This window comes from Aricia agestis, chromosome 16 (assembly GCF_905147365.1).
Source record: "Aricia agestis chromosome 16, ilAriAges1.1, whole genome shotgun sequence".
Lineage (NCBI taxonomy): Eukaryota > Metazoa > Arthropoda > Insecta > Lepidoptera > Lycaenidae > Aricia > Aricia agestis.
In genome coordinates, this window is record NC_056421.1 from 1,479,595 (window position 1) to 1,497,109 (window position 17,515).

Sequence of the window (17,515 nt, forward strand, 5' to 3'; positions counted from 1 at the left end):
ATACCGACAATGTGTCGTGTGATGAACCTGTGAACCGGCGTTGCTGTTGGCGTATTTTATACGTTTTGGACTTTTGTGTTTTTCTTTGTTCATTTCATTTTACACAAATGAAATAATTGACTTCCAACAGTGTGAGTTTCATTAGTATTTTGTTTTCCGTAGTGTAGTTCACAATAAAGGAACAATGTTAAAAAACGAGATAAATATGGAGAATGGCGGCGGCGACGCTAATAATTCCAATGTGTCACCAACCAAACTCATGGTCAACTATATTCCCGAGCTGATGACACGGGACATGATGTACGCGCTCTTCTCCGCGATGGGGAAGATCGAGAGTTGCAAGCTGATAGCGAACAGAGGGTACGGGTTCGTGGAATACGAGAAACACGAGGACGCGGAGAAGGCCCGGACGGCGTTCAACGGCCTCCTCATGCAGGGCAAGACCCTCAAGGTGTCCTTCGCGCTCCTCAACCCCGAGAACAAGATCAGCCACAAGCCCAACATCGACTCGAATCTCTACATAAGCAATCTACCTCCAGACATGACTATCGACAGACTGAACGCTCTTTTTAACCAGTTCGGAAACATCACGAACAGCAGAGTATCACAGGGAATCGGCTTCGTCTGCTACGAGAACCGCCAGCAAGCCGAGGAGGCGATAAATCGGATGAACGGGCAGACGCCCATCCCCGGCTCCGGTGCTATAGTCGTTAAGTTCGCTAACAAACCTAGTGCTAACAAGAACGCTCCGAGACCCATCCAGAGGGTCGGCATGGGCCCGACGCCGCTGCCGTACAACGGCGCGGCGGTGTTTAACGGCGCGACGCCCGCCTTCAACGGGACGAACTTGAGCGCGGCTTTCGGCGCCCGGCCGGCTTTCGCGTCGGGTTTCCCCCAGGCCTCGCCGCCGCCGCTACTGCCGTCTCCCGGTAAGGCCTTGCCATTCATCAACAAGGGTCAGCAGCGATTCAATCCCATGGCGGCGACTAACCATACCCCATTACCGTTGCTAGGCGCGCCCGCGAGCCCCGTGCCCCTGTTGGGCGCGGCCGCCCCGCACCAGACCACTGTGTATGTGTACAACATCGGCGAAGACACCGAGGAGTTGGCCCTGTGGCAACTCTTCGGCCCCTACGGTGCTATCGATTCCATAAAAGTTATTAAGGATCCGGAGACAAAGAAAAACAAAGGTTTCGCTTTCGTCAACATGAGAGAGTACGACGAGGCGGCGCTGGCCATCCAGGCCCTAAACGGTTACACGCTCAATGGACAGGTTCTGTTGGTTAGTTTTAAGACGCAAAAGAGAAATAATTAGTTTGAAAGGACGTTGTAAACGCCAACACTTGTGATCATTCAGGGGCCGAAAGCTTAAAGATTTCATTCCAATCTCTAAAATATTTTTGTAGTGAAACGCGAGACGCGAGATCCTCTATGTGCATTTCAGATTAGTCACATAAGTATTTTTGTAAGTTTAGACTAGTTTTGTACTGGCGAGAGCACGACATGACTATCTGTGGTTGGCTTAGCTGTATCCTATATGTGTACTTTATTGTATATGGTATTTTATCGCTGGACTATATTGTATGTTTTATTATGGTACTATGTATGCACCGGGATATGTATATGTGCCCGGGTGGGGCGGGCGTCCGCTTCTCCCCGCTCCGCCTCTACCCTCCAGGTATTTTATTTTGTGTAAACAGATCACTGTATGTTTTTTAATCTTTAATAAATTTCATGTTTAAATAGAGTGTATCGTATATTTCTATTTTTTTATATATCCCGTTCCTGTCCTTATACATGCATAATAATATAATATTAACTCCGTAATACATATTATAATTATTTGTAGCCGTAGTGTGTACATATTTATAGTGTGTATTGTCTGACAGGCCAACTGTGTAAAAAGAGCTTAAATATTGCATGTTGTGTAGTGATGACCAGAAATAATTTTTATTTGTTTATGTTACACACAGTTTTATGTGTTATCTGCCACAATATGCCACTAGGACTGCTAGAAGCTAGATTTTGGCACCAACACCGACCAGTATTCCTAAAATTAGGGTAATTCGTCCGTGCGACCTCTGTGAGGTTAAAATTTTTGCCTCGATTGTTTCTAAAGTGACAAAAAGTATGTTAGGAGTGTAGGTTTGTTATCAGTTATGACAAAATGATAACGTGATAAAAGTTTTAGTGTGGGCTGTAAGCCAGATTATTAAAGTGGTTAAAGACTGTCAAAACTATTGGAGTACAACCCCATAATAATATATTGCTGGGGTTCTGAGTAAGTATGCAGGAGATATCCTGTAGGTGAGTTATTTTTGAATATTTATATTTTATAATTTCACACAAATGGTAATAAAATTATCATAAAAAATTTGCATATTTCGTGTGATAATAATGGAACTTTTTAGTAGTTCACAAACATTATAATATTTTGTAACAATATTTTACATGTAAACTTGCTAAGAAATTAGAATTCTTTTTTGTGCCTAGTGCCTACCAATTTTGAAATATTATGTGCAGTGCTGATAATAATCAGTTCATAATTTACTACGTCCTCAAGTCGAAGCCGAAATCGGTCAAAAATTTTTCATAGACATAGATTCTGTGGGTAATACAGAATACTTACAATACTACAATTCATTCAGACTTATTTTTCCTAAGTGTTTAAAGAAAACTTCTCATAGGAGAAACTTCCATTATTTCATTGTAGTGCGATGATGTCTAATCTCGTCCATACAGTACCAAAATTGTATTGATTTTGGTCTCGTTACTAGCAAATACGTCCAATGTCATGAGAAGCCTGACGCGCCGTCCTTTTCAAGGGCACGCGTATACCGCGACCGGCGACAACGACCTCGCCCCGCGCCAGACACTCGAAAACATCGGACTAAATAATATTGATACTCGCTAGTCGTTAGTCGCTAAATACATTTCATAGAATTGGGAATAATACATCGTAAGTTTTTGTGATTGGTTCTCGTGAGAATTATGGTACCTGTGACTGCTTTGTTACATTTGTTGAGGCGAATAAATTGATAAATTGAATAAATAACACCCCTCTTTTTTTGTCGGGGGTTAAAAACCGGGAATCCCATGGGTTTTGGGAATAAGAATTTCCTTGTGTTTTGCGTCTTGAAACATTTTAGTAATATTTACCACATAACAACAAACTTAGCTGATTTCGTGTAAACTTTACGTTAGGCATTTTAACGACGGCCGTAAATACTAAAATCATTAATGCAGACGTTTGCACGAACCTGTGACCACTTTTAGGGCTATTTACAGCAGACGGGCTACGACCGGAAAGTTATTGCCTGCCTAAGACCTAAAAATAAAAAAGTTAAATTTTGAATTTCTGTTACAAGAACCCATCAATCTCCAAGCAGCAGCCGGCTGCCGCATAACAATTGAAAATCTATTGTGTCTGTGATACCCACGATGGAGGTGCTACATTACTCGGAATTCGGGGAAAATCTTAAAAAATAAATAAGGTATTTTATGGAAAATAAGTCTATTTAGACTTTAGAGTGAATTGAGATGAAAATCAGCAAACAATACGCCGAGATGTGCAGTTTGTAGAGTGCGGCCCGCGAGGTCGTTGAACCCAAGTGACGAGTAATTACCCGGTGCCAACTACAACTGTATGACCTGACGTCAGTAATAGCACCTTGTTAGTTGGAACTTGGAACTATAGCATTTTATTGGTAACTGGATGTCCGCGACTTTGTTGTGTTGGTATTCGTTTGTTGTGTGGGAACCGTACATTTTTCATTTTAACCCATCAAGCTCCATAAGCTCACCGGTGAGCGAGACACAATGAAATAACAATAGATTTCCAAGAATCCACGATCGAAGGATGAATTGCTGAGAGTTGAGTGTTTGCGAAGTCCAAGGGACGCGCAGAGGGCGAGGGCTGGTAGTCCGTTGCAAAAATCTTCTTCAATTGAGGATTGTAACTTGTAAGTCTTCTGCAACATAATATTGTGATGGGTTTGTTTGTGTTTACACGTACAATGTTTCTTCCTCAAGTTGCTTTTTATCCATTTCGAGTCCTATCTAAACAATCTTTTATCAGGTCACTAACTCACTAGGCGGTTACTGCTTATAATTACTATTATCAGTCTTGTCAGAAAGCCTAAGCATATTGTCGATCTTCAAAACGTAAGAACCACTGGCATCCGCACCCAATTTATCAATAACTAATGTGTCGCATTAATGTTACACGTTTCCCACAGGGAAATAGTTGATATCACGATTCACGACGCGACGTTTCATTCATTCTGCGACCCACGTCCAACCTCTGAAACGAAAAGCATATTTTTAACGATGCGTGCAATAAGTGATATATTGGTTTCATCTGCGAAAGTGAAGTTGCGTTAAAAATAATCATTGAAAGAAGTCCAAAAATAACGGAAGCTCGACCGTTTCATAAAGGACATACCGTAACGTGCACACAGCTACGTAGCTATCGATTGGGATCGAAACCCGTTCTAAATCTTTGATAAAAAATCCGAAGGAGAGTTGCTCAGTCATGTCTATCTTATGTCTATCTAGTTTTGGATTTTGTGTTGAATACTTTATTAAGGCATTTCACCACTCTGATAAAGTGCCGAATAGGCTATTCACAACTTTTTTACAGATTCTCCATACTTGATCTGTCAATTTAATTGGTGGATAGCCTATTCAGCACTTATCAGGAAGTGGTGAAACAGGTCTTTAGTATATTATTATTTATTGCGTCTTACTATCTGTGTTATCATTTATCAAATTTCAATTTTGAAGACTTCAAGTAATTATTGTAACATGAGTCTTACATCAGAGTCATTTGCTCCTAGACAAAAAAGCCCTTACAATCATCCGCTTTTCTATAGGATTGCATTAATCCATTGCTCAATGTTGACATTTCCTATTGCACTGTGGTCTGTGCCCATCGGACCTCAGTCTAGCTCTAGCCCTTTGTTATCTGTCTGAGACAACTGTGCCCTTTCAACCGGGCGGCTTCGAATACCTTTTCTGGCTCCATCTTAGTAGATGAATAGGAAGCCTCTAATGAAATGTTTAGTTACTTTGTTGTTTGAAGTATCCGAAAAGTCTTGGTTGGAAATCTCCTCGAATTTTCGAGACGTATCCTGATGAAGGTCTACGTGAGACGACTAAATATTCTTGCGCACAGTGGACTTTGTTATTCCAAGGTCTTTAATTTGTACAATTGCGAGGGATCAGTTTAAGTGTAGTCACCAAATTGTGGAAATAGGTCGTCGAAGTTCAAACAGTAAAAGTAATAATTTAATTCCTTTAACGAAAGCTATGAGCAATAATTTGTATGGAAATAGATGCTTTGAAATAAATAGTAATTTGGTAATGATTTAATGAATTATAATACTGATAATAATAATCAGACGAACGTTTATAATATATACGCATTACGCAACATGGTAAATAGGTTCTGAATTATTTACAAAGCGTGCGATTTAAAGCTGTTACTGCTACAAAACCTCATTTACCAAAGCCATAACTTCCATGGAAATGCCTGTCGTTATCGATATTGGAGCTATATATTCTGTTTGCTTAGGCGGCCGTATCACAAACAACTGAATGAGACGTGTGCGATGTTTCATCAGCTCACGTTAAAACGAGACAAAAAATTAATGACGAGGCCATAATAATGAATGATGATATTATGGCCTCGTATAGTTATTTATTCACACAAATTCATGAAAACCAGCTTCTCAAAGCTTTAGTATAATTGGCTAAGTAATTATAAAATATAGGTAGGTACATATATTTTATCAACTCGAATTCTGTTCGATGAATATAGAATTAGGTACAATTTACCATTGATTGTATAAGACTAGCTTTAAAATAATCTCATAATTATTATCCTCTTATAAACATGATAATTGAATTATGTGATCTGGCTGTTGTAAGATGCGAAATCCTGTCCACGAAACTAAGATGCCATAACTGTACAGCATTCCAAAATAGCATCGGAAATCCGTATAATTCAGCGAATTTTACTTCTCGGCTCCGACAACGCACATGAAATATTACAATGTTTGCCATTGTTGCCGAGAGTGCCAGCTGATTGGCGACGTATTTATTTATTTTGCCGCTAAAAATAGGCACCATAACACTTCGATCAGTCCTGTGAATTGTGATGTCATGGCGAGTTTCGGCCACTCTCTCGATGATCGTTAGCCTCACGTTCTCATTTTAATTACATTGTATTCATGCAACTTCGATTATGTATTAAAACTTAAAAGATCATCGCAAATCGATTCAATTTGAATTGATTTACGTAAGCGATCCATTGTTTTCAATGGATCGCTTGCGTAAATCATCGCGAATTTCGTGTGTCAGCGCGAAGGGAATTCCAGTCAACAGAAGGTTGTAATTTTTATATTGGAAAATGCAGGAAGTGGTTTTTGCCATGGGGTGGGTCGCTGGGGTGAGACGCGACAGGTGGCGGCGGTCGATCGTTGGCCGTTATCACATGCGTTACCATCGGCCGAGATAACAGCTGTTCATTGGATAGGTAAATAATGGCGAGCAGAAAAATACGCTCCGACAGCTCTGTTGAAATATTATGAAATGGGGCACCTGCTAGGTAAATTTAATAATCGTATGTAAAAATTCGCCAAGCATGTAAGTTACTTAGTAATCGATTCCAACTCTGTATTTATTGGTACCTTTACATTCCAAAAATGTAGGGCATAGCTGAATCAGAATGAATACAAGATATTTTAGTCCGGAAATGAAATTAAGAGCGCCAATAATCCATAGAGACCGAAGATATATGACGAAGTTTCAATATGAATTAAAATTCTCCGAGACTGGGCAACCGGTTCTCTCACAAGAATGTCTCGTCCTGACGAGTGTAGTGCTGGCAAAGGATAGTGAAAAATTCAACTTTCAGGAATTCGGAGTAACGTTAAATATTCTTCGCGATATTTGCGCTCGCGCTTGATAATTCATTATTGCATTGGCAGTACATTTTAAGTAGTGTAACCAAACTCAAAACTAAACATAATCTGTCGAACACCAGAGAGAGTAAAGCCACGTGTAGCTTAATGAATTAAGAAAATCTTGAATCTTAATAAATTACATATAATATGTATGTCAAATATCGGCATATTAATTTCTTGTTCTAAATTAAAATGATGTGAGGTTCTCATTTCTCATTTCTCACTCGAAATCCTAAACTCTAAAGTAACAAACAAGTTTCGAGACGCCGCCGGCTCGTCTTATGATTATGGATTTCGTGAATTGCCTTGAACGTTATAGAAAGGTTATGGAAAATAGATAGTCGATATCTAGCTTATCTCGTCATGCTATTCTCTAATTAGAAGTGTTTGTATTGGGTTCAGGCGAACGTAGGCAGCTTTCATATTTAATAGCCAATAACTGAAGTTGTTAATGAGAATACGTCATCGGTTTAGCTATTATACGGCTCATATTATACTTCCTTGAACATTTATATCACACGTACTCCCGTTTCCCGTATCCCGTAGAAGACTTCCCACATTCCATCTAGAATTTAGCTAACTTGCATTCAAATGTTTCGGTTTACTTAATCTAATCATTATAATTATTCATGATTTTTGATCGCGGAAGCTTGGCATTTTCTAAAGAATATTTTTCGTAATTTGCTATTTGGTACATCTTGTTAAAATTTGCCATTTTCCTTGTTGATATAATATTAGTTATTTTTCCAATTCTTTGGTATAAAAACGTCTAATCTAAACTTATTTATAAACGTGCATTGTACATCTAAACTGTCGCATTTATCACATTAGTCAGAAAGTACATAATATAGGTCAGTTGCTGCATTGTTTTAAATAATTTGATTCACGTTATTCAAATGTTAAATAATAATTATAATGGAATTATTAACGTTATACTGTGTAGTATGAATGACTATTAAATTAGTTAATATCAAAGGTGTGAAACCGCTCGCTCTATTGCTCGGCAATTTAGAAGTTCCTGTTTCATTGTGACTCAGATACCTTCAGATCCAATTGAGTCTTGCGAGGCAGGAATTGGGCAATGAAATTATCTTTATAACATGTTTCTCATATTTTGTTCCTTCAGTTCCATTAATAGGCTACTTGACCTACTTTTTTTCTTCATGCTAATCGCTTCTTAATCATTCATTTTCACAAAAAAAAACTAATCTTTTAATATTTTACACAGTAGAAAGTGTAGAAACCCATAAAAATGTTGATTGAAAAATATGCCTTAAATATGGCGCCGAAAACACTGTCCGCCATAGTGTGACGTCATACGTTTTGTATTTTAAACTCTTTTTATTGAACATTTTTATGTGCTAAATGTACGAGTCTAAAAGTGCCCAAAAATTATAAAATAATTAAATAAGAAATTAGAAATCATTTGTAATGTTGAAAACTTTTGGAGAAAAGTTTTGGCCATTTCATTTCCCGTCTACAATAAATGGAGATAATATATAAAATTGATGTTTTATTTGAATTATTGAAGAAAATATATTTTAGAAATCTTTCTAGGCTTGTTCTTATTATTTATGTACAAATAAACTTACATATAACGAGCGCGATAAATAAAGGATATTAAAGTAGGAGTCTGATGACGTCACATCCAAATCGGAAGTACTGCAAAAGCGTTTTCGTCAGTACGAATCCTATTTTCATAAAATCATATTTTCAAATCGACTTTATTTATCAATCATAAACTTTTATTTGATGATAAGGGTGAAATACGGTTTCCTAGGCCAAGTTCCACTAGAAATATGCATTTGTTCAATGAAATTGAATATAGGTCAAGTAACCTATTATAGGAGTCTCAAAACATTATATTCTACATCAGATACCTATGTCCTCAAAGCTATTCTGGGAAATTATTGTGACATTAATGCAAAAATGCTCCCATTAAGTACAAAACATGTTAAAAGACGAAAACATATTTGTAATTCAAAGAAATGTACCGTCCGCAGGCCGCTCCGTAACGGTAAAGCCGGCCGCGGCATAATACAGCATGAATCAACAACTACGTAAAGAGGGTCGCATATTGTTCCCTATATTATCAGGAATGCGGTGTAGCTACTAGCTATATCAAAATGAAGATTATACTTACGTTGAACCAAAGACGATCCTTCAAATGATCCATAAAATGATGCACTTTTAGGTGTTCAACTATCTTCCCTATTTAACCCATCAACTTCCAAGTGGCACTCGGGTGCCGCATAACAATTGAACATCTTTTGTGTCTGCAAATCCCACGATCGAGGTATCTATTGCGATGAGGGTTATTTATTTCGAGTAATGGCATGTAGTATTTTCCTATGGCATGTTGTAGAGCCTTAACGATTACTAATACTTCTGTTACTGTATGACCATATAACATTTCAATCACGAAGGTAGAATCCATCTCGGCTTCCCCCGATATTCTCCAAAGCCTTTACCGAAGTGCTTTACATTTACTTAAAAGGGCCCTTAGCACGCAATTACACCAATGTACCCCGCGTTAAGTAATGAAAGAAGTGGATCAAGGAAAAATGAACCGAATATACACAGTTTAAAGTTCCCATTCCTTTGTCAATAACTGTAATAAGTACTCTGTTTTATATTGGTAAATCCCCTTTTTCTGGACAACTCATAGGTCTTATCGTGACGGTACTAACTGGGAATGTATTATATCAAATATCATTACATTTTGTTGCTTCTGTTAACTTGTATATTATGTCGATCGATGATTACATAATTTAATAGTTGTAATAAATAGCAGGCATAATTTAAAACAGATGTTGGTGTCACGGTCATCCACGTTATAAAAATAATTTTACGGGGTAGGATGATACAATTTGGATCTTTGTTGTTACAAGACTAGCCGTCGCCAAGCCTCCCACATCTCGTAAATTCGCACAAGCTTATAGAAAAACAGTTCGTTAGGTATTTTAGCTTTGATATGACCTTTAGGTACTTACACGAATAAAGATGACTCTTACAGAATATCCGAGGTAGAATCACTCTTCAGATTATGATAAATGAAACAAGAAAAATGTTTTATGAGTTATGAACTTATGACAAAGTACGTATTCACACTGGTTTGATAATAACAGAGGGGTTGTGGCGTTGAAATATAGATTACGGCTTGTTCTGTGATCATAGCCGAAGCCGCACAAGGGCGGTCACATTACCTCGTAGCTTGTACACTTGACACCGAAGGAAATGCGCTCAAAACCTCAACTCCCTCGGCATTTCTTGCACATGGACGTATCGTTTACTTTGATGGCCTCTCGTGGTCGAAGCGCATTCTATGCTATCTCAATTTGTACGTTGTAATGCAATTTAATTACTTAAAGATTTGAAAATTAAGACGAGCTCTTTCCACATAAGAGCGTAAATATATTTCAGATCTATTAAAATGTATAATTATTATCTATGTATAATTTACGTCATAGAATTATGTGGCGATAACAATTAGCTAAATTGGTTTTTTTGGCGCTAATATATATATATAGAATCTCGGAATCGGCTCCAACGATTTTCATGAAATTTAGTATATAGGGGTTTTCGGGGGCGATAAATCGATCTAGCTAGAAATCATTTCTAGAAAATGTCATTTTCATCGGATACCGAGCAAAGCTCGGTCAAACAGCTAGTATTACTAATAATAGAGACAGGTATGAATTAAAATGATGCATACACGTCAGACGCTGGTAAAATTGTTTTCATCAAGTCGCACTAATAAGCGTTCTGGTTCAGACGCAGGGGTGACCACTGTATTCATGTAACATGGATGTAATGTGGATGTGTAGGTATTGCTTACAATACAATAGCCTATCTCACCTATGGACCATAATTGGCAGAGAATTCGTGTACTATGTTTTCATATTCCTTTGAATTATTAATTTTATTCGCAAATCGCAACTTTTAATTATATCTGCTAGTGTTTAATCTTATACCGTAAATGGATGAATGTGTTAACGTTAGATTAGAAATCTAACGTTAAGACATCCATCGTGAGTATCGCAGACAATAGATTTTCAATTGTTATGCGGCAGCCGGCTGCCGCTTGGGGATTGATTGAAAACTTAAAAGTTAAAACGCCATATTCGATCAAGACAAATTCGTACAAAATTTGTGTTTCATAAAATTGTTTATATCGACAACACTGGACTATTTATAATTTTACACATTTCCAACAATTCCATGAAATTCAGATTTACGAGTAAGTACTACATTTCCATTCGGGAAACTTTGTAAAAAAGTTTATGAGCTACGCCTATAATGCCTTCATGGACTATAAATTGATGACATAGATAACCAGAGTGCTACTAGCTAAATGCTGAGCCCTGTGAGGGCTCGCGTCGTCACACCTTGATTGACTAATGATAACACATCTACAATATAAAAAACCTTGACTGACTGATGATAACACATCTACATATAAATAAAAATTACTATGTTAAAGCACAAATCAATAGGCGTGATAGTTTTTCCTTAAAGTTTACCACAAAATGTACAGGTTATGGGATATACACGTAGTGATTATATTCTCTTTGGGATATACTTACTTAGGGCTCGCTTCGCTTGCCCTGATAACCACTGAACCACTTATAAATTGTAAATACCTTAACGCTTTTATGAAAACATTGCTAATTATAAATTCCAAACGGCGAATCAAGGCACAAATTTCATATAATATGTGACTCGCTATTTTGGTTATCCTATCGTTCAACGAGATCTATGAAGTGTACGTGTTTTTTTAGCTCAAGAGGTCATTCTAAACGATTAGCTTGCGGGTTTCTAAGCTGCAATTAGACTATAAATGCTTAAATCTTGGTTGCTCAGCGTCAGAGGATTATGTGTCTTCGTTACGGTGATATCTCTGTTATTCCCCCATTGTTTGATTTCGTTTCATTCTTTAATGTGATAGTTTCATTCGACTCAAACATCTCTTGTGTTTTAAAGATTTTGAATTGAGTAAAACTTTATTAATTTTAACGTCAATCAATCTACCACATAAAACTCATCAACGTAATTTTGAATTAACAATATTTCATTTAAAATTTCCTTTTTATGATCCAATTTACGTGCGGCCGTGTGAATTAAGCGGCAAATTGTAATTAAATAGTAATTTGCAATTATAAGTAATTGTTGGTTTGAACATTGAATAAAGAATTTCGCAATGAATTGTAGAAATGGGTTTAAAGGTCTTTTTAGGCGAAGGAGGCATTACTCGAGTACAGAATTGCTCCCGCCCTTTGGCTCGGGTAATTGTACTGAGCCCAGACGGCTAGCCCCAGTGTAATAGGTGTATAATATCGTAAAAATTGCGTCTGCCCTTGATAGGTTTCATCCAAAGTCATATTTCTCACGTAAATCTAAGATAAATCTTTGAGACTATTGTATGTCTTTCTTTGAAGCAGTGAACATTTCAAAATCCTGTTGCTGGATAGAGTCATAGAGGGAAAACTTGAATATAATATCCTATCGATAATGGTATTTTTCAAACTTTTTCTCTATCGGCAACCTATAACTTGTGTCATAATATTTAAATTGTATTTAAAGAATAGGTATCTTGTAAATATCAACATAGAACATAACTATTTTAATATCTAGGGGGCAGCTTATCTAGAAGTAAGATTCTCCAAATGTCCCAACACCCATGTTTCGTCCATCGCTTACCAGGCCTGTCCAAACGACTGAAATTTACTGTAATGCTAGGGAAGAGGGAGGCATATTGTGTACAGTTTTGTAAGTATTTAGGCTGTAAGCCCGATTATATTTTTGTAGCAACACGTGCACATAAGATACGTAGCATAGCCATAGGTATGTTTAGCGCTGCAAGTGTGAGGACTGAGGAGTGCTTACGTCGATGATTTTTTTGGCGACTCGCCTGAAGATGCATGGTTATTTTGCATGTTTTTGATGTGAACCGCCTCGATACTAGGTTTAGTATTCATAAAAATGTTAATCTCGCCGGGACCCGCTCCCACCAGGTCGATTGTTAAATTTCTCCCACGAGCGGCTTTTCGCTTCTAGTCATGTTATAAAATATTTATTATTGTAAATGAATTGTGATACTTGAAACTTTATAAATGTATGACATTCCAATGTTTTGAAAATTGAAATTGATGGGATTTGTATTCTTAACGTATATTTTATGTGACGCGGACGTAGGTTGTATGAAATTGAATTATTGTGGTTTCTGAAAATGATTTTTTATATTAGGTAAGAAACGGTAAGTTAATTTAGATTTTAGCGGTAAGTTATATTATAGCCGTACGGCATCATACAAGGACATTATATTTTCACACACATTTTACAGTGAACAGTGATAAAATAAATTGTTTTTGTAATCTGTGAATTTTTATTAGTTTCCCTGTTTATTTTTTCCACACTAATTAAAAATGGTTGCATCGCATTAAATTTGTTAAATGTGTGCTATCCCATAACCTTATGCTAGCAGTTTAGTATTGGTCAACTACCAACTAGAAACCCAAGAAAATGCATTCTGCGAATCTGGCATTCTTATCTTATCCACTTTACAGACTGGCTGCTGAGTCTAATAGGTAGAAATCATAAATCTAATCGGCATTCAGGCTTATTTCCTTTTGCAAGTATTATTTTTCATCTCTAAGGCTGGTTTTATAGTTAAGCGTTTCGGCAGCGCCGTTGGAGCGCCGCGCGTTCGAAGATGTATGGGGGTAGTAGTAGCGTTTTAAAGTCGCGCGCTTGAGCAGCACCGTCCGTCCATACGTTTGTTACAGCTTTGAACGCGCGCGCTCCAACGGCGCTGCGAAACGCATAACTATAAAACCAGCCAAAATAGTCGTTTAAAGAGTACCTAACTACTTTATGAAATTCAGATATTACTTAAAAACTAGTTTCACAAAGACTCGCATGATATTCAAACCTGTTGCAGATTATTATAACACTGTTCAATGTTAAAGGTCACTTAGGTATTAAATGGTGGGGCCTTGGCCACCAACTCGAAAAATTAATTAATTCACTAGTTATTTCCGACGTGTCAACGTGGAGGTACAGATAGGTACCTCCACGTTGACATATTTACGTGTTTTTGTGTTTTCCACGTTTTGTGCTATCAATCGTAATCTCCAGCACGTAATAGTTGCCTCTAGCCGAAGAAGGGTTAAGGCCTCACACAACGCTGTAAATTCGCATCGCATCGTAATGTCATTTTTATTATGAATTTTGTCGCAGATATTTGCGATGCGATGCGAATTCGCAGTTATATGTGGGAGGCCTAAATAAAAACACCGAGTAAAAAGCTTAATCTATTTTTTATTTGTCGGTTTCACATACAGACGTAAGGCATCCTACCAACTCCTGCAATTGGCACACAAAACCAACCTCACCGGGAGCCCTAGGGCTCCGTCGGACCCTCGATACGGAATGTAAGGAACACATCGGAATGACGACCACGCGGTCTATATACAAAAATCAGCCAGAGTAAAATTAAATCATAAAAAGACTAGAGTTTTTTATAAGTATACCGCCGTGAAAATATATACAATTAATACAACAAATCCAACCGATTTGTGACACACGATATGAGAGATTCGACTCGACCGAGTCCGAAATTGGCACTCGCGTATATTACACGATATACATACACAACACCCGCAATATACAAGTCAATACTGCATAATACTGTCACATTCACGACGAATTTAGAAATAAAATAAAATGGACGCAAACAAATTACAAATTATTGCACAGTAAATAAAATAAACAAAAATATACAACGCAACTACTGGCCTGGCCTTACATCGGATAAAATAATTCTTAAAACTCTCCGACGACATCTCCCATGGCAAAATCTCATAAACCGTTCCCGCAATTTTAGGCACTGGTTTCTTCGCTAATAATATCAAAGCTAATTAATTCGATACCGATATACATCTTACGTTTATATAATTTCGATCGCGTACAGTTCAAGCGTGTCGAATGTCGGTCGCCAGCTCGCTCGATAGATGGCGCTGAACGCATTCTACCCCAAAATTGTTATAGTATTTTTATATTAAATCGAGTAACGTATTTGTAATTATTGCGATACAGGTGTGACTTAAGTTAAATCACAAAGATTGTTATCGTTATCTACTTTTTTTTATAATTTGTCTAATTTTTTTCTCTATTCTGAGGTAGAACACATTCTAGGTATAACAATACTAGGCCCTAATTACAGTCGGTCGGGTAAAAAATGATTTACACGATAGCAATATCAGTTACGTCGTCGACCGCTACACCTACAACGGGAAAGCTGCCTACGGCTACACGATTTAGTAAAAAATATCTAATCCGTTTGTACAAAATGTAACCTTAAGTTATGTTAGTCTATACACATGATTAGAAAATGAATTCGATCTTAAAATATATTTGTACTATGTATAGTTTAACAAAAATAATGTATAATATATAAAACAAAAATCTGTATACAACAAAATGGCGGATAAATAAAACGAAGCTTGTACAGGGCGTGTTATATACATTTGTACATGCTCTATGATGCCGCTTAAATAATAATTATCTACGTTAAACCCCGGTTTACACGAACGCTACAGCACAATTTGACGCGACGTGAGAATGTTTACAGAGAGCGCGATGAAGAAATCTTCAAAATTACTAGTAGACGGTAATTTTGTTGACTTGGCGTCTTGTCAATTGTGCTAGGTTATGGGCCCACATGAATACAGACTTAGTGCGCCCAAACAGCATTAGTATAAAGTAGGTTTGTATTACGCGATTATTGCGAATCGTTAGTCGAGTTACATTTTAAATTTTCGAAAAATATGCAACACCTTATCGTTAAAATGTTAGGAATTTACGTGTATGGTAGAGCACCATTATTGATATTCAATAGCATTGCGATATATTTACAGGGAACCAGTCGTCCGATATTAATTTCGTTTAATACTTCATTCAATACTCGATCACACTTAAACAAAATGAACACATCTTTAAAATAAATATGCAAATGAGCTTCGACTAAATAAAATACAGACCACTCTCAAACTAATAGAAATAAGCCATATAAATGTAGCTGAGAAAAAGCTGCCTGTTTTCAAAAGACTAGAGGTAAGTGAGACTTATAAAGCAGAAAAGGTAAAAAAATATTACTCAATTTAAAAAAGGAATGTCCTTGCAACATCAAGTTATCATTAGAGAACCACAATCTCAACATTTGGTCCTTTACATTTTTACTAAAGCTAAATGATAGTTTTTATTGATATTCAAAATGATCAATGAATTAATGAATGTGTAAATTAAAATGCTTTTAAACGCAGCGGGAATATTATTAGTTGGGGCATAAAGGTTATAAGTAATTTTTATTTTATTATGATACAAAGTGCAAAATAAAAAAATCCCACAATGTACTTAAAGACATAATAATAACTAATTAGTAACCCCAAAATAACTTTTACTGCTTGACTGACATGGACAGAATTCTTCTTGAGAGCCAAAGTATGAAACCTGTCTTGCCCCAACTAACCTTACATATTTACTTATAAATACAGTATATTAATTTTCGAGTAATACGCAGAACACAATACATTATAAGCGTGCTTAAACCCGGTCATCTTTTAGGACAAAGGAAAGTCGGGAGCTAAAGGTGCATTGCTAATTAGGGAGAGGGAGTTAACTAGACAGAGTCGCCAACTGCATTTAAGTGTGTATACTGCAGTATAGCTAACTGCAGTGCACAGTATCTTGAGTCTACTTGATTATTCATATAAGATCCAGCCACTTTCATTTTAAACAATATTCTCGTTAAAAATGTTAGTGTCGGTTATCACATTTCGTGAGAATACAATTTTGTGGCAGACTTGATAGAATAAAGCACGATAGATTTAGGGCCTTCGCCCACTGCGACTTTTAGTAGCGATGCAGTCGCGCGTTTATGAAGCGCACGACTGCATCACTACTAATGCGCGTTAGTCGCATTTGCAACACCATACAGGACACACAGCTAGCGACTGCATCGCGACTGTATCGAGGCAAATATGCGACTGCATCGCTACAAAAATTCGCAATGGGCGCGCGGCCATATTTTGTAAAAGATTCGAGATACAAGTTAGCGCTTTTTGACATGTAAACACTGCAATCTTTTATAATAATCTGGCACTTAGCAGCCCTTATTAGCAACTAGGCAGTTGGCAACCCTGACCCAGCCGACTCTAAACAAGGTAATGTGGGAACCGGGTAGGCCGGGGCTACGAGCGGCGCGGCGGGGCTCCGGGGCTGAACCTCACGCGCGCGCTGTCGCGGGCCGACGCGTACGAGCTGTCGCTCTCGCTCGGCAGGCTGTCCGGGGGAGTCCCCGCGCCGGAACCGACGGAACTACTCGATGACTTCTTGTGCTTTTTGAGGCTGCTCCTTAACCTGTAATAATATATGAACGCATGTTTATGGTTGTTTAAAAAATAATAAAAAGTCTGCTTCTATAGACAAGCAGACTTTTTATTATTTTTTATGGCTTATTAGGAAAATCATATGACAGACAGAAATAG

The 17,515-nt window shown here is 37.5% G+C and overlaps 2 protein-coding genes across 3 annotated transcripts in view; one reads left to right on the top strand and one right to left on the bottom strand.

The window, feature by feature from the left end:
- Positions 1-1,747, top strand: LOC121734925 (ELAV-like protein 1). Its single transcript, XM_042125570.1, has one exon. It carries the CDS (start codon positions 185-187, stop codon positions 1,313-1,315), a length of 1,131 nt encoding a protein of 376 aa, XP_041981504.1. The 5' UTR covers positions 1-184; the 3' UTR covers positions 1,316-1,747.
- A 12,521-nt stretch (positions 1,748-14,268) lies between these two features.
- The window catches only part of LOC121734796 (mitogen-activated protein kinase kinase kinase), a 57,040-nt gene continuing 53,793 nt past the window's right edge, over positions 14,269-17,515 (bottom strand). For both annotated transcript variants that reach the window (XM_042125413.1, XM_042125412.1), the window contains exon 12: positions 14,269-17,387. In XM_042125413.1, the coding sequence (XP_041981347.1) occupies positions 17,219-17,387 (169 nt within the window). In that variant the 3' untranslated portion in view covers positions 14,269-17,218. The remainder of the gene's footprint in view (positions 17,388-17,515) is intronic.